The 23,567-nt window shown below is 42.9% G+C and overlaps 1 protein-coding gene across 5 annotated transcripts in view; it reads right to left on the minus strand.

The window, feature by feature from the left end:
• XPO5 (exportin 5) overlaps positions 1 to 23,567 on the minus strand; it is a 48,200-nt gene that overhangs the window by 4,456 nt on the left and 20,177 nt on the right. For 2 of the 5 annotated variants that reach the window (XM_033423930.2, XM_033423929.2), the window contains 16 exons: positions 22,704 to 22,745; positions 22,290 to 22,379; positions 21,324 to 21,523; positions 20,413 to 20,512; positions 19,387 to 19,568; positions 8,088 to 8,188; positions 5,834 to 5,930; positions 4,877 to 5,013; positions 4,072 to 4,169; positions 3,448 to 3,494; positions 2,919 to 3,016; positions 2,230 to 2,292; positions 1,369 to 1,451; positions 808 to 915; positions 535 to 672; positions 167 to 331 (listed from right to left, as the gene is read on the minus strand). In XM_033423930.2, coding sequence (XP_033279821.1) covers positions 167 to 331; positions 535 to 672; positions 808 to 915; positions 1,369 to 1,451; positions 2,230 to 2,292; positions 2,919 to 3,016; positions 3,448 to 3,494; positions 4,072 to 4,169; positions 4,877 to 5,013; positions 5,834 to 5,930; positions 8,088 to 8,188; positions 19,387 to 19,568; positions 20,413 to 20,512; positions 21,324 to 21,523; positions 22,290 to 22,379; positions 22,704 to 22,745 — 1,749 coding nt within the window. Of the gene's footprint in view, positions 1 to 166; positions 332 to 534; positions 673 to 807; positions 916 to 1,368; positions 1,452 to 2,229; positions 2,293 to 2,918; positions 3,017 to 3,447; positions 3,495 to 4,071; positions 4,170 to 4,876; positions 5,014 to 5,833; positions 5,931 to 8,087; positions 8,189 to 19,386; positions 19,569 to 20,412; positions 20,513 to 21,323; positions 21,524 to 22,289; positions 22,380 to 22,703; positions 22,746 to 23,567 lie in introns of those variants that run through there. The other 3 variants (XM_033423931.2, XM_033423932.2, XR_004482199.2) reach the window with 3 other exon arrangements.

The raw sequence follows: 23,567 nt of genomic DNA on the forward strand, positions 1-23,567 counted from the left end.
CGAGAAAGAACTAATGCTGGGTCTCGAGTGGTGGGTTGTTTTAAAGATCTTCTCACCATAATGGTCGTGATTACAGCTGGTTTCTGGTTTGCCTGTACACATGGTCCAGGAAGACTGCAAAGGTGGTTGGGAGCACTAAGGAAAGGGTGTGAAGGGTGTGACCTACCCCAATGCACCCAGCAATGAGGCGTTTGAATTGGTCCTTCCGGCGCTTGTCAGCCACTTTCTGCAGAGAGGGGTTCAAAAGCTTGCAATCAAACTGGTCCAGTGAGTCCTTCTGAATTTCAGGGATCTGCTCCATCACAGCTCTTATCTCCAGGTACCTGGGACGCTGAGAAGTAGGGGTAAACCCACTCAATGGCACAGTTTTGGGCCCCGTCACCTTCCCTATCCCTTGCCACACCCACTCCTCAGGGGCAGCACTAGCAACTTGGCAGCTGCCTACGTTTAGGATTAAGGCCCAAGTGACCAGGAGCAGGCAGGCTGTGAGGGATGAAGCCGCAGCCATCCTGCCCCCAGGCTTTCTCCACTCACCAGCGCCTCATATATCTGGAAGGCCAGGTGGACCAGGGAAGCCATGCAGCCATCGTGCTGCCCATGCGTCTGTAAGCCCTTCAGCACACTGGTGAACAGCCATGTAACAGCATCTGCGAGCAGTGTCCCTGACAGCACCTGGGGAGACAGCTGTGCTCAGGGCCAAAGCGGGACTCTGAAGGCCTCAGCACCCTAGTTCTTCCAACTGATTCAGTCAATCCTCATGACCCAAACGTTTCATGAGGGGAGAGGAGAAAGGGTGAGTAACCATACTTGTTTGAGGAGAGGCCAGCAGAGCTGTGTGGTCGTCCTCTGGCAGGACAGAGTATCCTTCCAGGCCAGGGAATTGAAGGCTGTAATTAACAGCGCTGTACAAACATCCTAACAGAAAAGGATGGAGAATTACAATGGGAAAACAAGTACAATGTTCTCTGAATTCTGATGCATCAGGAGCTAGAGTTTTAATAGGTAAGCAGGAAAATGATAAAAGCAGCTACTGAAGAGATGGGAGTTTGTTTCCTCTATGTCTATCAGGCCATCCACAAAAGAAAAACTAACCAATACAGAAGAGAAAACCTATGTGCAGGAAAGAGAGCTCAGGCCTGGGGGAGGCTGAACACCAGGGACTGGTGGCAATGTGCCTGGGTGTTTTTCTGAGCCTTTGCCCATGCCAGCATGGGAACACAGTGGCCTTGTGCCTTTCCCACTGTTTTCTTTAAATCATGTAAAGGCGTATTACCAAAAAACCCTCCTGATGGCATCAGAAAATGAGAAAAGTGGAAGCGAACTCCCTGGCTGGGCAAGGAAAAAAATCTCGCCTGCCCCTCCACCCACCTCATGCTTCATTAGACATTTTCCCAGGTCTGTAAGCTCTGCCATGGCCGAGGGGGTTACCTCTGTGGCCATCATCTCTTCATCTGTAAGTAGAGACCAAAATGTTAAGCTCCATCCTTTCAGAACAGAGACCGTCCTTTCTGACAGAAGCCCACAGAGTAAAGGAGAGGTGAGTATCCTGGGCTGACTGGTGGTTAAAGGTACTAGGACAGCCCCCCAGCCTCATAAGAGGGTGTAGAAGCCTCTGCCCATGGCAGATCTAGAGATGCATCTAGCCATACGTTTGCAAAACAAGGAATTTTTCTGGACAGTTACCTAAAAAGCTGCAAATGCTGAGGATCTTTTGTCGTTAAACAAATATCTGAGGACCCACTACAGCAGTTACTGGGGATATAAGAGGAATACGACAAAGTCCCTTCCCTGTTAGGAGTTAAATTCTAGTGAGGGAGAGAAGTAATTGATAACACAAATAAAACATGTCAGGTAGTGATCAGTGCTGGAAGACAGAGCAGAGGAAGAATCTAGAGACCGGCGTTGCTATTTTTGATAAGCTGGTCATGGAAGACCTCTCAGAAGTGACATCTGAGCAGAGACCTGAATAAAAAGCAAGGGGATGGGCCAGGAATATAGTTGGGAGAACAAGCATTCTAGGTAGAGGAATCACCAAGCGCAGAGGCTCTGAGGAGGGACTGTGCTGGGGAATACAGTAAGGGCGCCAGCATGGACGAAAGCTAGGTGTACAGTCTCCTCCACACCAGACTGCTAGGGACACAGTTTCTATGGGAACTGACCTGGTTACAGAAGTAACAATATTTAGGAGCTTAATGGCTGACCTCCAAGGGCCCCAACAGGCTCACTTACCGTCTCCATCTGCAGGGGGAGCAGTACCATGGTCAGCACCTTTCTTTGAAACACAGCACACAGCTAAAGCAAGAAAGCAGGGTTACTAGGCTTATTACCACCAGACAACAGCCGTCTCAGGCCAATGGATCCCAAACTGTCTCTGGGCAGGTGAGGAGTGGGGGAAGGTGGGATACCGTCCAGGCACAAAGTCAGCTTCACCAACAGAAATAGAGGCATTTGACCAGACTGTGTTCTGGTCCCTCTTCAAGTTCAGTCAACTGGCGGGAAATTACAGAATTACCTGAGAGTAAATGACCAGGAGAGGATGCCTGATATGTATACTTGGTCTACTTTGGATCTCAAACAAATGAACTGACCAAAAAATAAAAACGAAATATAACCACCTTCATGTCTAAGAATTTAAAAATTTCCCTATCTTGACAAAGCTAGAAGTTATTCCTACCATTAATCCAACTTCCTCCTGCTATTTTAAACCATTTCCTCATAATCTGCCCTTAGTATGAACAACTACAATGCAGTTCACAATTCATAAAGTGTCCTTAAATTGACTTAAGAATTACATAGTTTCTATTCAGTTAATTATTTCTTATCAATCTGTCAGTGTTGCTGCAAACATGTTAGGTGAGTGACCAGCTTTTTTTCCAGAAAAAGGCTTGTCTTCTACCCCTGGTTCCCATGCCACTTACTGATCAGGTCCATGACTTCTCGGGTTAACATCCTCACCAGTTGTTCCTCCAGCATCTCTTGAGACTCTGGGTTTTCATCTGTTGTCTCATCTTCTCCACTGCAGAAAACCAGGGGCCAAGTTCCATGGGAATGCAAAAGAAGCAGTGACCCTAGCTAGACCTTCTGTGCCCACTTCCTTCTCCTGACTTCCTCTGCTCTACATGCCACTCAAAAGTTAGGAATGGGCAGCAGTGATCCACTGAGGGGCATTATTACTTGTGACTGTACCCAGTTGGCTTGAGGGGAATGGATCAAAATCCTAAGAATGTCTCAGCATTCACCTAAGGCAGCTGAAGGCACCCCCTATGAAGTCTTGAGCTGAGTCTGCCTAATGGTCACAGAAAAGCGATCTACCATCTGGGCTGAGGATGACTATAACCCACTGCTGTTCTAGCCCTGGGATGGCAGAGTCCTTCCTCCATGTCTACCTTCTCCCACCCCAAGCCTGGCTGCCAGCTCATCCATCACGGAGAAGAGAAAGTCCCTTACCACAGCAGGCTCCTCTGGTTGATGACTTGCCATTTTTGGGAAAGCCTCTGGGAAAACAAAAAAAGAAATAAGTGCTACACTAGGGAGAAAAGATAATATCTAAGGGCCACTTCGTGGTTAGAATTAGCTGAAGATGAGTCCAGGTAACAATGACAGGGCCTTGGGAGACCCCACAAGGTTAAAAAACCAGATACGGTTTCTGTAACCTCTCCCACACCCACGACAAGGGCAGCATATCAAACACTTCTTTGCTTGGAAAGGATCAATGACATTTCAGAACTCCTGAGTCTCTCTGGACACACCTATTCTCTGCCCAGCTGGTCCCCCTGCTTAATTCCAGAGTCAGGGAAACAGATCCAGGAAGAGCACTCCCCTGATCACCTCTCCTCAGTTAACAGGAGGATAGGAGTAGAATCTGAGTCTGCAGGTGCTTTGCAGGCAATGGAACCAGTTTAGTTCTTGAGGGGGGCTGCTCTACCCCGGGCAGCAAGGGTGGAGCGGCTGTGCAGCCATCCTGGCAGGGCCAGGAGACGATGCTTTCAGGAGCTCTTGACTTGTGAGACTCACGAGAGGCCACCCACTCTAAGAGGCCTCTTTGCCACCCTTTCCTGGCCAATCTCTTACCATGTGAAGGTAGGTGAAAAGAGGTCCAAGGATGGGAGACACCAGGGCTTCGTAGTGCTCCGGGGGACAGAAGAGCACCAGAGGCTTCACAAAGACCCATGCCGCGGCAGGTTAAGAAGCTTTAGCACACGAGCGCACACCCGTCGTTCTAAGGCACCACTCCCCTGCCAGGCTGGAACTGTAATAAACTCTCCTTACAATGTAACTCGCAGGGAAGAACCATACTCCCCCAAACAAAAACAAAGAGTCTGAATGAGCATGCAGTATGAGAGTGCTTCTTCCAAGAGAAGCACCTGACAAAGTACAGAAAAGGGATAAAAGCTTCATTTCTCATCTTTCCAAGAAATGGGATGGTAAGAATTTCCCCTAAGGAGAAAGAGCTTTCAACACCCCCTGGACTGCTTTCAGGTTTTTCCTTTTATTTACTTCAATCTTCTTGTCCTTCTAATGTGGCTACTATATACTGTCAGAAATGTTTCCATCTATTTCATATAGCTCAGCTCTGTCTCCTCTGGTGCTTCTGAACTATTCCTGTCTTCAATCTTCTGGCCCTTTGGGTTATCTAGGGAGTTTTTTTTTTTTTTTTTTTGCGGTATGCGGGCCTCTCACTGTTTTGGCCTCTCCTGTTGCGGAGCACAGGCTCCAGATGCGCAGGCTCAGTGGCCATGGCTCATGGGCCCAGCCGCCCCGCGGCATGTGGGATCTTCCCGGACCGGGGCACGAACCCGTGTCCCCTGCATCGGCAGGTGGACTCTCAACCACTGCGCCACCAGGGAAGCCCATCTAGGGAGTTTTGAAAGGATATGAAGCATGGGTCTGAGTCGGTAGTCAGGAATATTGTTCAAGTTGACGAAGGCAGAGCTGAGGAGCTGGGTGGCCAGGTGCTCCACGGTGTAGAAGTCCTGCTGCATGGAAGGGCCTGCCTTCCCTAGGATATGGAAACTGCAAGGGAAAATCATGAACAACATCAAATCCATTATCTGTTATCGCCAGCCCTGACTGCCTTGGGAATTTCTAGTCTACAAGAAGACTTCTCAGCTAGAAAAGCAATTAATTGTATTTTCTTTTTAAGAGAACTTTAGCTTAATCAGTATACTTTGAAGATGTGGACTTAATCTTCTTTCAGAAGGGAAAATAACAGCCACCCCCCCCCCCCGCCCCAACGTTTAAGGAAACATCTTGAAACCAGATTCAGCATCTTTTAAAAGACAGGTGTCGGTACCCAAGATCAACAGTAGCCTTTCATTACTTTGTAAGTAATATGGATTTACGATGGAGAATCTTTTGTTAGTTGGCTGACTAGAGCACTGTGTTAGCGAGATCAGCGCCCTGGGGAAGATGGTGTACAGAAGGGCCAGTTACACCCCCCACGCCACAACCAGGACCCCAAGACAAAATATGGCCAGCTATCTCCCAGTGCCCATGAATAGTGGGCTATGAGAGTGAGGGGTCTGAGAAAATGCATCCCCATCACTGTAACTTCTACTCTGGGCTCATCACTTTATGCACTGGAAACAGACAAGTTGGGCGTTAAAATATCAAGTCATGGCTAGGACTTAAAGGCACATGTGACAATTAAAATAAAAATTGCAGGAAACCAGCCTGTTCATTTTGATTTGACACTAGAATCATTAGTTTCCTGTCAAATTCTTTCCTCACATTACCTGTACACTAGAATTCTAGATCAGATGTCCAACCCAAGGCCATCCTATACAATGCATGTCTAGGAGGAGAATATGAAAAGGCAGCATTGGTTCCTTACCAGTTTTCATAGAGGGTGCAGAAGAAACGCTGCATTCTTTCTAAGACCGTTTTGTAGACAGGAGAGTCATTCAGTTCCAAGAGAGGTTGAGGTAATCCTACAGACAAAGATGGATCAGGAACCTGCTGCTCCTCTGCTGAGGGTCTCAACCTGCCAACACCCTCCCGTAGGCAGAGGTGGTTTGGGGGGCGGGGGGGGGGGGGGCGCGGGGTGCTATAAATGCAAAGCAGCTGACCAAGTCTTCTACCAGCTGGAAGTGCTAACAGCTTCCCTAAAGTGACTGCCACACTGTACTTGCAGGGAAAGGTGAAAGCTATTTAAGTGTCCAGGTTTGAGTACTCTAACTTTTGCCTGGGTTTCTCCAGATGGAACTTGTACCAAAACACACAATGACAGCCCAAAATGATCTCTCCATAAAGTACTGGGAATGTCCCCCCCTTCCTTTTAAAGTCACAGAACCTCTTTTTCAAGCAAAATTTTATGCAAAAGCCCAAGGTGTATAGCAGATAAAAATGAAACCCACTTATCTCAGTATAACAATTGCCTTAAAAGATCTATACTTCTAATCAGAGGCAATTTTGTTTCCAATCTTGCTCCTGGTCGGAAGCTGCCAGAAGGAACTGTTTGTCCATTCTAGTATATTTTGGTTGGTCATACATTTCTATAGCAGCAGTTCCTGGCTTAATACGAATAACTGAAGGGGGGCAGGAGGGTAACAGGTGGTGAAGCAACACCTAATTTTTATATTAATAACAAGACATTTTTTGGACATTTCATTTTTACTGGTGTCTCCAAAAGGGAGCTTAAGTGTAGTGGTGCCAAAGGAAATGGCCCAGGACCATTTAGGCCAAGAGAGATGGCCACGGGCCCTGGAAAGACAAGCTAACAGTCTTCTTTTCATTAAGTCATAGCTGAGGCATGCTCACTAGATTGCTTAACCATGGCCAGGCCCAGGCAGAGGTGATAGCCGGGGCAAAAACACACTGTCAGGGTTGTGATGGTAAGCCAGCCTGAAGCTCCAGAGATAGGCACAAGGTTTAGACATCTCTGGTGTCTCTAGCTCTAACTTCTTCTTCTTTTTTTTTTTTTTAATAAATTTATTTACTTATTTATTTTTTATTTTTGGCTGCGCTGGGTCTTCGTTGCTGCGCGCGGGCTTTCTCTAGTTGCAGCGAGCGGGTGCTGCTCTTTGTGGTGCGCGGGCTTCTTGTTGCTGTGGCTTCTCTTGTTGTAGAGCACAGGCTCTAGGTGTGCGGGCTTCAGCTGTTGTGCACGCAGCCTCAGTAGTTGTGCTGTGCAGGCTCAGTAGTTGTGGTGCATGGGCTTCGTTGCTCTGCGGCATGTGGGATCTTCCCAGACCAGGGCTCGAACCTGTGTCCCCTGCATTGGCAGGCGGATTCTTAACCGCTGCACCACCAGAGAAGTCCTCTAGCTCTAACTTCTAACCAACTGCCTTGCCCTCTGTGTTCCAGCCACACAAGTCACCTTCCTATTCCCTGGACATATCAAGCTCTTTGCTGCATGCCTCGGAATCTTGCACCTGCCATTCTGTCTGCCTAGAACGCTCAGCATCTCCTTTTGCCCCCAGCCTGGCTGGTCCCTGTTCATCCTTCAAGTCTCCACTGGGAGGCAGTCTTGTGACTCCACTCCAAGACTGGGTCAGGTCTCCCAATAAACACTCCCACAGTCACTTGCCTTCACAGCACGTATCACAGTTATGATCGTGAAGTTATTTGCTAATGGGAGAAATGAGTTAAAGCAACATTCTGATCAAGGTAAAAACTGGGAAACTTGGCTCAGAAACTATTCCTTAAAAAAGTGATAACATACATAATATTTTACTGATTAAACCTATTTAAGCTTAATTGTTTGAATACTTCCCCCCCCATACACAAAAGGCAGGAAAGTACGCTAATATCCTTCAGGTCAAAAAGCATGGTTTATTTATAATCTAAAGGCTCTAACACATACTACCAGCTGGCAGCTGAAGTGAAGGAGTGGGTTAACATGGGGTGTGTGTGCTTCTGAAGACCTTCTCTGCATGATAAGATAATGAAGTAAACAAACTTGTTCCTAGAGAGCCTGTAGGAACTCCATACATGCATTTCTGAACAAACAGGTGGTCAAGGTAGTGCCAGGTGAGGAGAAGGTGACACAAGGCACACTGAAGCTGCATTAGAGGTAAGGTATAGAAATATAAAGGCATACAAAGGTATAGAAAACTTCAAGAAAAAAAAAAGGTTACATTTCTTACCTAAAATAGCAGATTTTTCCACTTCAAGCATATCTAGAACCCTCGTAAAAGGTTCTGCCATTTTGGCTAGCATTTCTGGTGCATATAAAGTATTGTGAGTTCTGAAAAAAATAGGAATGCTATGTGAACTTTTCTTAGTCTGCTGGAGAAGGAAAGAGTGGGTTTCCATCTTGTAATTCAGTGATACTACATTTCCACATAGATACCTCTCTGTCAACACTACTCTTGGCAGGGGAATTTAAACGTTTCCCTGGAGGAGGGGATAGACTTGATGCTATTAAGTTTATTTGTACAGTATACAACACCTAATAGCAATCAACCACAAGAACTGAATTCTGAGAGAGCCGGACAACATCACAGTCTAAAGCTGGAAAGCAAAATTCTTTCAAACCTGAGACAATGCCAAGGCACTCCCAGTTTTCTGACTGCCCGTGATAGAGGATGAAATGTCAGAGGCATCATGGTTCACAGGCAGGAACACAGAGCAGGTAGTAACATGCCCCCATTTTTAGGATGTTTTGTCTCTGAATCAAGAGCATGGACCCAACAATGCTCTGGCAGCTGTTTAGTCTCCTAGAGGCACATTTGCAATTCCCAGCATGAGCATCTCTTCCCCACCAAAATGACTTACCTTTGTAAGACTACAGACCTGATCTACCTGCCTTCCACAGCAATGGCACCATGGAACAATCTATAGCCAGAGGGCATAACTACCTATTTCTCTTGTAAACGTTAACTATAAAACATTTCAAATGTATAGAAAATTACAGAACATGGACCAGCAAGATTAAATATTTAAGATGAACAATGAAAAGATCATTTTAGACCATGCTTATTTTTTAAAAACCCTCAATAATGTTTTTTAAGTCTAACCATGTGCATTCATTAGTACCCACGTTTAAGCTGCCTTTTTATGACTGGCTTATTCCACTTAGCATAGTCAGGGTTCACCCATGTTGTAGTATGTTGCAGAAATTCCTTCCTTTTTAAGGCTGAATGATATTCCACGGTTTGTATAGACCACATTTTGCTTATCCATTCATCCACTGATGGACACTGGTTGCTTCCACGTTTTAGCTATTGTGAGTAATGCTGCCATGAACACAGGTGGATAAATACCTCTTTAAGACCCACTTTCAATTCTTTTGAGTATGTACCTCAAGCTGGACTTGCTGCTTAACATGGTAATTCTACTTTTAATTTTTAAATTTATTTTTATGCTCTTGGCCGTGCTGCACGGCGTGCAGGATCTTAGCTCCTCAACCAGGGATAGAATCCGGGCCCCCTGCAGTGGAAGCACGGAGTCCTAACCACTGGACCACCAGGGAATTCCCACTATTTTTAATTTTTTGAGGAACCGCCAAACTGTTTTCCAGAGTGGCTGTACCATTTTACATTCCTACCAACAGTGTACCAGAGTTCCAATTTCTCCACACCCTTGCTAACACCTATTACTTTCTTTTTTCAACATTTTTTTAATGTATAATATCTTTTTTTAACATCTTTATTGGAGTATAACTGCTTTACAATATTTTGTTAGTTTCTGTTGTATAACAAAGTGAATCAGTTATACATATACATACATCCCCATAACTCCTCCCTCTTGCGTCTCCCTCCCACCCTCCCTATCCCACCCCTCTAGGTGGACACAAAGCACCGAGCTGATCTCCCTGTGCTATGTGGCTGCTTCCCACTAGCTATCTATCTATTTTACATTTGGTAGTGTATATATGTCCATGCCACTCTCTCACTTAATCCCAGCTTACCCTTTCCCTTCCCCATGTCCTCAAGTCCATTCTCTACCTCTGTGTCTTTATTCCTGTCCTGCCCCTAGGTTCATCAGAACCACTTTTTTTTTTTTTAGATTCCATATATATGTGTTAGCATATGGTATTTGTTTTTCTCTTTCTGACTTACTTCACTCTGTATGACAGACTCTAGGTCCATCCACCTCACTACAAGTAACTCCATTTCATTTTATGGCTGAGTAATATTCCATTGTATATTCGTGCCACATCTTCTTTATCCATTCATCTGTCGATGGACATTTAGGTTGCTTCCATGTCTTGGCTATTGTAAATAGAGCTGCAATGAACATTGTGGTACATGACTCTTTTTGAATTACGGTTTTCTCAGGGTATATGCCCAGTAGTGGGATTGCTGGGTCATACGGTAGTTCTATTTTTAGGTTTTTAAGGAACCTCCATACTGTTCTCCATAGTGGGTGTATCAATTTACATTCCCACCAGCAGTGCAAGAGGGTTCCCTTTTCTCCACACCCTCTCCAGCATTTATTGTTTGTAGATTTTTTGATGATGGCCATTCTGACTGGTGTGAGGTGATACCTCATTGTAGTTTTGATTTGCATTTCTCTAATGATTAGTAATGTTGACCATCCTTTCATGTGTTTGTTGGCAATCTGTGTATCTTCTTTGGAGAAATGTCTTATTTAGGTCTTCTGCCCATTTTTGGATTCTTTGTTTTTTTGATATTAAGCTGCATGACTTGCCTGTATATTTTGGAGATTAATCCTTTGTCAGTTGCTTTGTTTGAAAATACTTTCTCCCATTCTGAGGGTTGTCTTTTTGTCTCATTTATGGTTTCCTTTGCTGTGCAAAAGCTTTTAGATTTCATTAGGTCCCACTTGTTTATTTTTGTTTTTATTTCCATTTCTCTAGGAGGTGGGTCAAAAAGGATCTTGCTGTGATGTATGTCACAGAGTGTTCTGCCTATGTTTTCCTCTAAGAGTTTTAGAGTGTCTAGCCTTACATTTAGGTCTTTAATCCATTTGAGTTTATTTTTGTGTATGGTGTTAGGGAGTGTTCTAATTTCATTCTTTTACATGTAGCTGTCCAGTTTTCCCAGCACCACTTACTGAAGAGGCTGTCTTTTCTCCATTGTATATTCTTGCCTCCTTTATCAAAGATAAGGTGACCACATGTGTGTGGGTTTATCTCTGGGCTTTCTATCCTGTTCCATTGATCTAATTTCTGTTTTGTGTCAGTACCATACTGTCTTGATTACTGTAGCTTTGTAGTATAGTTTGAAGGCAGGGAGACTGATTCCTCCAGCTCCGTTTTTCTTTCTCAAGATTGCTATGGCTATTCGGGGTCTTTTGTGTTTCCATACAAATTGTGAAATTTTTTATTCTAGTTCTGTGAAAAATGCCATTGGTAGTTTGATAGGGATTGCATTGAATCTGTAGATTGCTTTGGGTACTACAGTCATTTTCACAATGTTGATTCTTCCAATCCAAGAACATGGTACATCTCTCCATCTGTCTGTATCATCTTTAATTTCTTTCACCAGTGTCTTACAGTTTTCTGCATACAGGTCTTTTGTCTCCTTAGGTAGGTTTATTCCTAGGTATTTTATTCTTTTTGTTGCAATGGTAAATGGGAGTGTTTCCTTAATTTCTCCTTCAGATTTTTCATCATTAGTGTACAGGAATGCAAGAGATTTCTGTGCATTAATTTTATACCCTGCTACTTCACCCAATCCATTGATTAGCTCTAGTAGTTTTCTGGTAGCATCTTTGGGATTCTCTATGTGTAGTATCATGTCAAATGCAAACAGTGACAGTTTTACTTCTTCTTTTCCGATTTGGATTCCTTTCTTTTTCTTCTCTGATTGCTGGGGCTCAGCAAAGTCTATTTTGAAACTAACACAATATTGTAACTATTTTGAAACCAACACAATATTGTAAATAGACCATAAAGTCTATTTTGTCTGATACGAGAATTGCTACTCCAGCTTTCTATTGATTTCAATTTGCATGGAGTTATCTTTTTCCATCCCCTCACTTTCAGTCTGTAGGTGTCCCTAGGTCTGAAGTGGGTCTCTCGTAGACAGCATATATACAGGTCTTGTTTTTGTATCCATTCAGCCAGTCTATGTCTTTTGGTTGGAGCATTTAATCCATTTACATTTAAGGCAGTTATCGATATGTGTGTCCCTATTACCATTTTCTTAATTGTTTTGGGTTTGTTATTGATGGTGTCTTCCTTCTCTTGTGTTTCTTGCCTAGAGAAGTTCCTTTAGCATTTGTTGTAAAGCTGGTTTGGTGGTGCTGAATTCTCTTAGCTTTTGCTTGTCTGTAAAGGTTTTAATTTCTCCGTCGAATCTCAATGAGATCCTTGCTGTGTAGAGTAATGTTGGTTGTAGGTTTTTCTCTTTAATCACTTTAAATATGTCCTGCCAGTCCCTTCTGGCTTGCAGAGTTTCTGCTGAAAGATCAGCTGTTAACCTTATGGGGATTCCCTTGTATGTTACTTGTTGCTTTTCCCTTGCTGCTTTCAATATTTTTTCTCTGTATTTAATTTTTGATAGTTTGATTAATATGTGTCTTGGTGAGTTTCTCCTTGGATTTATCCTGTATGGGACACTCTGTGCTTCCTGGACTTGATTGACTATATCCTTTCCCGTATTAGGGAAGTTTTCAACTACAACTTCCTCAAATATTTTCTCAGTCCCTTTTTTTTTCCTCTTCTTCTTCTGGGACCCCTATAATTCAAATGTTGGTGCGTTTAATGTTGTCCCAGAGGTCTCTGAGACTGCCCTCAATTCTTTTCATTCTTTTTTCTTTATTCTGCCCTGTGGTAGTTATTTCCACTATTTTATCTTCCAGGTCACTTATCCGTTCTTCTGCCTCAGTTATTCTGCTATTGATTCCTTCTAGAGAATTTTATATCTCGTTTACTGTGTTGTTCATCATTGTTTGTTTGCTCTTTACTTCTTCTAGGCCCTTGTTAAACGTTTCTTGTATTTTCTCCATTCTATTTCCAAGATTTTGGATCATCTTTACTTATTACTCTGAATTCTTTTTCAGGTAGACTGCCTATTTCCTCTTCACTTGTTTGGCCTGGTGCGTTTTTACCTTGCTCCTTCATCTGCTGTGTATTTCTCTGTCTTCTCATTTTGCTTAACTTACTGTGTTTGGGGTCTCCTTTTTGCAGGCTGCAGGTTCGTAGTTCCCGTTGTTTTTGGTGTCTGCCCCCAGTGGCTAAGGTTGGTTCAGTGGGTTGTGTAGGGTTCCTGGTGGAGGGGACTGGTGCCTATTTTCTGGTGGATGAGGCTGGGTCTTGTCTTTCTGGTGGGCAGGACCACATTTGGTGGTGTATTTTGGGGTGCTGTGAACTTATGATTTTAGGTAGCCTCTCTGCTAATGGGTGGGGTGGTGTTCCTGTCTTGCTAGTTGTTTGGCATAAGGTGTCCAGCACTGTAGCTTGCTGGTCGTTGAGTGGAGCTGGGTCTTCGCGTTTAGACGGAGATCTCTGAGAGAGCTTTTGCCGTTTAATATTACGTGGGGCCGGGAGGTCTCTGGTGGACCAATGTCCTGAACTCAGCTCTCCCACCTCAGAGACTCAGGCCTGACACCTGGCCAGAGCACCAAGACCCTGTCACCCACATGGTCAGGTACGTGGGGAGTTTCTTGCCTTTTGGAAAGTCTGAGGTCTTCTGCTAGCGTTCAGTAGGTGTTCTGTAGGAGCTGTTCCTCATGTCGATGTATTTTTTATATATTTGTGGGGAGGAAAGCGATCTCCACGTCTTACTCCTCTGCCATCTTGAAGCTACCTCAACATTTTTTATTGTAACCATCCTATTGGGTATGAAGTGGTATCTCATTATGGTTTTGATTTGCATTTCCCTAATGACTATAGATGTTGAGCATCTCTTCATGGCCTTGTTGGCCATTTGTATATCTATTCAAGCCTTTTGCCTATTTTGATTAGATTATCTTTTTCTATATGTCTATCCTTCTCAGTACCAAACTATTTTGATTTCTGTAGCTTTGCAGTAAGTTCTGAAAAGGAGTTTGAGTCTCCCAACTTTCTTTTTCAAGACTGTTTAGGGGCCCCTTGCAATTCCATATGAATCTGAGGATAAGCTTTGTGCAAAAAACACTGTTGGAAATTGTTTTTTTTAAATGTATGTACGTATGTATGTATGTATCTGCTGTGCTGCACAGCATGAGGGATCTTAGTTCCCTGACCATGGATTGAACCTGTGCCCCCTGCAGTGGAAATGCTTGGAATCCTAACCACTGGACCACTAGGGAATCCCCACTGTTGGAATTTTAACAGGGGCTGCATTCAATCTGTAGATTGCTTTGAGTAATGTTTCCATCTTAACGAACGTAAGTCTTTCAATTCATGAATACAGGATGCCTTTTCATTTAGGTCATCTTTAATTCCAGAGTGTTTTTTAGTTTTCAGTGTATAAGTCTTTCATATCCTTGGTTAAATTTATTCCTGGGTACTTTATTCTTTTGAATGCTATTGTATATGGAATTATTTTCTTAATTTCCTTTTGGGATCATTCATTGCTGGTGTATAAGAACACAACTGATTTTTGTATGATGATCTTGTATCCTATAACTTCGTTGAATTTATTTATTAGCAGGAGTAGTTTTTGAACTCCCTTCTAGTCCTAGTTTGCTGAGTGTTTTTATCATGAGAGGGTGCTGGATTCTGTCCAATGCTTTTTCTGTGTCAATTAAGATGGTCAAGTGGGTTTTTTTCCTTTGTTCTATTAATACGGTGTACTATGCTGATTTATTTTTGTATGTTGAACCACTCTTATATCCTTGAGATAAATCCCACTTGGTCATAGTGTATAATCCTTATAACATGCTGTTGGATTCAATCTGCTTGTATTCTGTGAGGCTATCCATAACTCTGCCTTAGCCCTTACCTCCTGCTGTGTGGAGCTCAAGGGTTGGTAAGTAGTGCTATTTACTTTTAAAAACTGCAATTTGCCAACTTTTTAGTTTCTGAATTAAGTTTTTCTTGGTTGTTTGGGAACATGTCTAATACTATGAAATGATCTCTGATAAAATCAGTCCTTTTTTTTTAAAATAGAGCTTTTTTCCTATTTATTTATTTATTTATTTACTGGCTGTGTTGGGTCTTCGTTGCTGCATGCAGGATTCATCTAGTTGCTGCGAGCGGGGGCTACTCTTCATTGTGGTGAGCGGGCTTCTCATTGCGGTGGCCTCTCTTGTTGTGCAGCACGGGCTCTAGGCACGCAGGCTTCAGTAGTTGTGGCTCACGGGCTCTAGAGCTCAGGCTCAGTAGTTGTGGTGCACAGGCTTAGTTGCTCCGCAGCATGTGGGATCTTCCCGGACCAGGGATCGAACCCATGTCCTCTGCACTGGCAGGCAGATTCTTATCCACTGCATCATCAGGGAAACCCCAAATCAGTTCTTCTTGAAAAGAAATTCATAGTCTTAAATTTGATGGGGAACAGATGAGATGTTTTTTATTTTTATTCTTTAATTAAGTGTGACTGTGATCCCAAGATATAATTTAAAAAATATAACACATCATATGTCAAATGTCCCTGATGGTACAACAAAATCTTGTATTCTGTATAGTCTCCTCTCCTCCTCCTCCCCTTCGCCAAGGAGGTGGCACCATGGTGGCTGCACCTGTAACTCACAAGTAATGGAAGGACTCAGTACATACTGCTCTCGTATCTATGGCTCCAGGGAGTCCTACAAGCCCTAGTAACATTCAGGTTCCTGAAATATCACCTTTCCTGACACACTTGCAAGTTAGAGCACTATGATTCCACATTAAGAGGAACTAGTTATTGCATTGGCAAAGAAAAAGACAATCAAGTGATAAAAGTTTTAAGTTCTGCAGTCTGTACCTATCTGAAATATTCTTAGTATCACAAACTAAGAGTGTAATTGCCATACACACAGGTATATATTACTCAGCCATAACAGAGGAGAAAATCTTGCTATTTGTGATAATGTGATGGACCTTGAGGGCATTATGCTAAGTGAAACACATCAGACACTGAAAGACAAATACAGTATGATCTTACTTGTACGTTGAATCAAAAAAAACAAACTCATAGAAACAGAACAGTTTGATGGTTGCCCGAGGAGGGAGATGAGGGTGGGGGAAATGGGCGAAGGCGGTCAAAGGTACAGACTTCAGTTAAAAAGGTAAGTAAGTTCTGGAGATGTAATATATACAGCACACTGACTATAGTTAATACTGTATTGTGTATTTGAAAGTTGCTAAGAGAGATCTTAAAAGTTCTCATCACAAGAAAAAATATGTGTAACTATGTGACCTGATGGGTGTTAACTAAACCTACTGTGGTAATCATTTCACAATATATACATATATCAAACCAAAAAGAAAAAGTATAATCGCTATGCTAAACAAGACTTCCCACATACAAAGATTTCAATAAAACATATAGAAGATATCTGGAAACAATGTAACAAACTTTAAGTTAACAGAAAAGGTGTTATTCTAAACAGATAATGAATGATAATAATGAACCTTCCGAGAACCAGAGAATTCTGCTCCCCACAACTATCTTCCACCCTAACCCACTAAGAACACACCGTGCAATAGAAATAAAATGTAAGCCACATAAGCCATTTAAAATTTTCTAACCAGCCAAACTTAAAAAGTGAAAAGAAACAGGTTAAATTATCTTTTTATTTAACCCAACACATCAAAAAATCATTTCAATATGTTAGCAATATAAAAATTAGAGATATTTTTACATTTTTTGTACTAAGTTTTCAAAATATAGTGTGTGTTTTACACCTACAGTTTATCTCAATTCAGACTAGCCATATTTCAAGCGCTCAGTAGCCAGCCACATGTGGCTAGTGGCTACCATACTAGACAGTACAGCTCTAACACCTTCGATTATCAGACTTTGTTTGACAAGGAGTTAAAACAGGAGTTTTATAACAAGGAGTTAATACACAAACTGGTAGGAATGTAAACTAGTACACCACTTTAGAAAACTATTTGATTCTATCTATGAAAACTGAAAATATGCATACCTTATAAACAGGAATTCTACTTCTACATGTAGGATTCTGCTCCTACCCAACAGAAATCATGCATACACCAAAAAACATTTGTAAGAATGTTAACAGCAGCACTCGTAGTGATAAAAAAATGCTGGAAACTACCAAAAGTCCATCAACACTAAATGGATAAATGAGTTACAGCATACTCACACAATGGAATACCATCCCACCAATGAGAATGAACAAGCCACAACTACATGCAATAACACGGATGAGCTCACAAACATAATATTACACAAGAGAAGCCAAGGCACAAAAGAGTGCATGCTTTTGACTCCATTTATTAAAGCTCAAAAAACCAGGCAAAATGTTAAAGTTAGAAGAGTGGTTACCCCTGAGGGGCGCGCAGGACTGAAAAGAGGTGCTGGGAAGGTAAGTTAGAATAGTGGTTACCCTTGGGGGGCGCGCAGGACTGAAAAGACGTGCTGGCAAGGTCGTTTCTTGACCTGGATGCTGATTACATGGAGGTGTCCACTTTGTCAAAATTCATCTACCTGCACTCACAATTTGTGTCCTTTTCTTATGTATATTTGTACCCCTAACACTATACTTCAAGATAAAACTTACTACGAAAACCAGACAAAACTCTAACAGCTCCAGCTGCACACTACTCAGGGAATCTAACTACTCCATTAACTACGGTCAGCATTTTTCAAAATACCTTTCGATTAACTCTGGGATTTTCCAAAAGTGTTGTACTCTTAGGAAAATATCAAGATGACAATCTCTTGTCTCCTCACCTAACCAGGGATGAACCTTGTTTCCAGGTCTAGGTTCCCACCACAGGGACTCTGGCCACAGGCCTAAAAAGTCAGTGAGTCTGTTGCTATCTGACTTCATCACTTTCACATTTCTCTAAACTACAGAAGATCCTTTTGGTCTTAAAAACATCAATATGGAGACAAACTTTTCCTTGACTAAATATTTTACTACCCTCTCAACATGTAACCCATACTTCTTTTTCAAATCTTTTTCCTCCTTTTGAAATCAGAGCAAAGTATTGTCTATTTCCATAGACATGTCCACAATGACAACTTGTTCAGACACTCCAGCCCTCCAATTTGGTCAACATTAACTTAAAACCTTGGATTCTTAAGCATATGGTCCAGGGTGTCTGTTGTCAGCAGAGCATCCCTGAGACATGAGCAATTTGATTTACTTATGTTGAGTAAATTTGGTTTACTCAGTTGAGACTCCGCTCTAACACCCTGGGTAAGAGGCCAAAAAACAGTGGAACAGAGCTCTAACCTGAACTCAGAAACACTAGGAGATGTAAAAAGCAATCAAATTTTGCTTTGGCCAGTAAAAAACTGATTCTCTCCAAAGGCTTTCTTTCACTGTAGACAGCATCTATCCCTGAATCATCAAACATATAGTGAGTAACCAACAAGCCTAGACTTGGCCTACTTCCGCTTGATTATATTAGCTCATGTGATTTATAACAGTGGTTCTGAACCTTTAATGTGCACACAAACAACCTGGGGATCTTGTTAAAATGCAGATTCCGATTTAGTATGTCTGGGGTGAAGCCCTAATACTGCATTTTAAACAAGCTCTCAGGTGACTGCTGATGCTGCTGGTCTGAGGACTCAGCTTTGAGAAGTAAAAACCTAGGACTCTGATGTGCAGCACGTATCATGCCTTCCTTTGGCATGTTCAGCCACTGGATGTTTGGTCCATTTGAGAACACAGTCACTACCGATAAATTCAGATTAGCTCGTCTGAATACCTGACCCAGAAAAGCACCACTACAGAAAGCAACTGCCCTGCTCCCAATGAACAATTCCTTTAGTGGCAAAACTTTAGACCAAATGAAACAAAGTAAAAAGTAGAAATGAAGTATAAAGAAGTAAAAGAACACAGAGGAGGCTCAAAATGAGAAAAGCCATTTTGAGATTAGCCCCCACGTGCTCACTTGGGATGCAAGACTTATAAAAGTGAGAGCCAGTGCTTCCCTGGTGGCACAGTGGTTAAGAATCCGCTTGCCAATGCAGGGGACATTGGCTCGGGTTCGAGCCCTGTCTGGGAATATCCCACTAAGCAACTAAGCCAATGTGCCACAACTACTGAGCCCATGCTCTAGAGTCTGTGAGCCACAACTACTGAAGCCTGTGCACCTAGAGCCCATGCTCTGCAACAAGAAGCCACCGCAATGAGAAGCCTGCGCACCGCAACGAAGAGTAGCCCCTGCTTGCCACAACTAGAGAAAGCCCGCGCACAGAAACGAAGACCCAACGCAGCCAAAAATAAATAAAATAAAATTATAACAACAACAACAACAAAAAAAGTGAGAGTCCATGTTACTTTTAAAAAGGAGAGTCCCTCTAGAACGAAACAAGACCTAATCTCTTATTTACCACCATATGATCTGAAGAAGTATAAACAGATTAAGCTTTTGAGATTTTTAAGGCAAAAATACAACAGAGAAAAACCATTATTCTGACTCACCTTATAAGGGCAAGCAAATTGTCAAGAAGTTTCAGAATCTGTTCTGTACAGGGGTTACGGAAGATTGGATTTCCAGGCGGTGTATAACCCACCACAAATCCCCCAGCTTTGGCCTCTTCTAGGTCAGTGGGCCAGCAAGTTCGTTTCACAACACCCAGAATGCTATACACACAAAAGCTCATCTACAGAAAAACATAAAAATGAAAGGTAAATATAAAAGGGGAAGAAAAGACAAAAGTGCTATTAGATATTTGCAAGATTATGGCAAAGATGACATAGAAGTTGGACAAAAGGAAAAGATGCCCCCCCCCACCCCCATCCCTGTCCCTTCCTTTAAGGTCAAGTCCAAAAGGGATCCTTTCAATGCCATCTTCAGGACCAGTGGTAGGCTCTAAAAGCTTCCCTTTCATGAGGATATCCTTCCAGAGGCTTACAGGACCCCAATTAGAAGGTGGCTTGGACATACTTCAAAACAGTATTCACCCTGCCAACATTTCATCTTGTTTTTGAGTTGTTTGGGCCTTCAAAGATTTTGCCCTAATCCTCACTCATAGTACTTTCTACCAATTGACTACTTGCCAGGTTAATTAATAAGACTTTTGCCGTTATGGAGCCAGGAACAATGCTTATTTGAATAGCAAGCAAAGAACTGGAAAATCTCAGGTTTGCAAGTTAGGCCACCATTTAGGACTTTACTTCCCAGAGAGCAAAGGCAGGGAGAACCCACCCTGCTGACCAAGTTCTGACCTACTTCCTCATTACACCTTCAGTCCTCCAAGCTATTTACAGATCCTTAAAGCCAAAATAATGATTTCATAGAAAAGACCACCTGCTCTGCTGTGAGAACTAACTCAAGAATTTAAGACTAAAGAAGAAAAGAAAGGAGACACTAATGGAAGTGGAGACTCCCAGATTTCTTGCTCGTATACAAAAAAACGTAAGTCTACAAGAACCTGGACAAATGACAACACCCTACTCCTACCTGTGGCCTACGCACCTTCCCTATCCCAGGAGAGGCTTACTCACTCGTGCACGGTTTAAGCCACAGGGATCCTCCAGGCCTGGGTCACAGCTTGTCCGATCTGCACCCACATAGGCAATAAAAGCATCAACATCTGACAGCACTCTAAAGGTTGGTGGGGGAAAGACAAGTTACAGCATGATTTTAAGCAAGGATAGTTTCTTCCTCGAGAGCTAATAAGCTGTGATTATTTGACCCCCAAAGAGCAGTTGTTACAGTGAGAGGAATCTAATCAAATTGTCAGCTGTCATATGAAGATTTATTAACTTCTCTTCCCACTTCTAAATGTTATTAGTGACACTTTAAGAATCAAAAAGGGTACGAGCTTGAGAAGGCTATGTGGGCACAGAGGGGTGTCTGTGCAGCTCCTACTCTGTACGGCCCTACTGGCTGTTCTCACTTCTTTACATGTGCTGAAGCTGCAACTAGACACCACAGCAGACCTCACTCTGTGGCGTTCCAACCCACACTATCCATCTTAGTCATTTCGTCTCTGTTCCTACGCCTCTGCAGAGCAAGGTGATGTTTTCGGCACTTCACTTACAAGACTGCTTTTAGAGCAGCGGTGCCACCTCTTTGGCACCACAGGGACTGGTTTCGTGGAAGACAATTTTTCCACAGACCCGGGGTCGGGGGCGTATGGGGGATGGTTCAGGCGGTAATGCGAGCGATGGGGAGCGGTGACGAAGCTCTCCTCTGCCGCTCACCTCCTGCTGTGCAGCCCAGTTGCTAACAGGCAGCGGACCAGTACCGGTCTGTGGCCCGGGGGGGTGGGGACCCCTGCTTTAGAGGCCTTCAGCTATCACTGATAGTGCCACTACACCTCGAGACCCTGACACCCCGATCCCGGACATAGTCTTAGAAGAGAATGGGTACTCAAGTGCAGTCAAGGTCAAGGGCAGAGGATCTCCCCTACCTGTGCATGTCTTCAGAAAGCCAGATGCTGGCCACGGGTGCCATCAGCTCCTCCAGAAACACCTTCTGACGCTCGTAGTTCTTGAACTGGTTACTAATGAGAACCAGGGCTTCCATGAGGGCACACTTCTCCATCTGTGTCAGGAGCAGCTCATTGGAGAGGAGCTGCTTCACGTGGTTATACAGCATGTCAAAATTGGGCTGCATTTCACAAAGAAAAAACCCAGAGGTGGTGAAGGTCTGAGTTTCAAGGCGTGGTGGGTCACTCAAGGAAGGTAAAAAAGAGGATGAAGACACTTCCAGGACAGTCAGGCCAATAGGACTGTCACTTAATAATTTAATTACAACACTCTTCTTGTGGCTGAACAGGCAAGGCAATTTAGGTTTGAGTATTTGGGTAACTGCGCTTTCCGACTCTCCAACTGTGAAAAACATCTGTCTTTTATTTCTATATCAACTTTTACAGTATCTTCATGGACAAAGATCAGTTTGTTTTCTATACATATATACTTATGTATATATATTTTAGAGAGAGAGAGAGAGAAGGAGGGAGAGGGGGAGAGAGACAGACAGACACACACAAATAACTGCTGTGTATTCAGAGAAGAAATCTTTGGTTAATTTGTTATCTGGAGTAGTGCTAAACTTCTTACAGAAACCCTCCAAAAAAGGTTGGGGTTTGCACCTGGCTTCTCTCAAGACTAGGCACATCACTTGGCAGTGGTGGTTAAGAACATCACACACAGCACGGTAAAGAGGTGTACACTGACAGGGAAAATGTGGTCATCCATGTGGAAGAGAACAATTCATTCTGAGGCAATATATTTGCATTTCTAAACTTCACTGAGTAACTCTGGAGTTGGGGAAGACCAACCTTATGTGAGGTATAATTAGGTGTGGATTTATAGAGAAATGTACCCAAACTCGGCATGTCTCAGTGGCTACTTGAACAGAGTCCAGGGCTTACCAGCACGAGCTGGGGGTAGTCACGACACATCTTGATGATGGAGGAACAAGCATGTCTCCTCACATTCCTCACCGCCCGGGTCCTGGGTGCCTGGGAAGAGATATTCGATAAACTTAAAGCTATTTTTAATATAACTAACAGATGCTGCAGAGGATCATGTAAATATCTCCTTCAGAGGCAAATTCACAATTTTCACAGCTAGGGGAGTATAATCAAGTGATATTTATAGTTAGCAAGAATCCACATGTTTACTGTTTGTCCTAGAGTATCTCTAGTGCAAAACAGCCCATCATGTGACTATCTCCTGCCTTTATTAACCCCGTTTGCGTATTAGAAAAATCTACACTAAGTGTTGGGTATTCACATTTTTGTTCTTAAGAAGTTAGAATTGGTAGGCTGAATTAATGATCTTACCTTACTTTCCTCAACAGTTTCAAAAGTGACAGATGAAAATAGCTAAGGGGAAGAAAAAAGGTCACTCATCAGTACCGAATGCATAAAGTATTTTATGAAGTTTCTAACAAAATCCCTAAAGTGCAAACAATACGGTAACAAAAGGGTTTTCAACTGGCATTACAAAGTTTCAGATGTTCATTTTCTCAGATAACTCTGCAAGAGGCTTGAGATTCACGATTTTACCAGCAAACACTTTACGAAGATAAAGGCCACAGAATCCCAGAACAATCTAGGCTATCACCCAAGAACTCAGCCATGGTCACATCTCCCCACTTTTTGTTAAAAGTTGAGTGGTCTACTCTCCCTGATTCCATTTCATAACTTCCCACTTACTCCTTAACCCAATGCAATGTGGCTGCTGCCCTAGCCACTATGATGGAATAACACGCTGACAAAGGTCTAGAGGAACCCAATGGACACTCTCCAATTCTTAAAGAATTTCTGTGGCAACAAATGAGTCCACATTTTTGAAGTTCTCCTGGACTTTGTAACACAACATTTTCTCCATCTCTCTGGCCATCCCGTTTCTTGTTCTTTGAGGGCTTCTTCCTCAATTATGGTGACTGTCGGGCTTCTCTGCTTGAGCTACATGTCCAACGCTACATAAAACTCCTTTTTGCTAGGGCTTCACCTCTACTATTGGCATTTCTATGATGGCGATGCCTTAATTTTCTCTCGTAATTTTCTGAATCTAGACCTTTAACCTCCAATAGCCAGTTTAGCACGAGATGTCTCCCCTGAGATATTATATGTATACTTCAAACCTAGTCCTGCAAAACAGAACTCACCCCTTCTCTGCCTTACTCCTTCCCTCCTCCTGGT

The sequence above is a fragment of the Orcinus orca genome, chromosome 10 (genome assembly GCF_937001465.1).
Source record: "Orcinus orca chromosome 10, mOrcOrc1.1, whole genome shotgun sequence".
NCBI lineage: Eukaryota > Metazoa > Chordata > Mammalia > Artiodactyla > Delphinidae > Orcinus > Orcinus orca.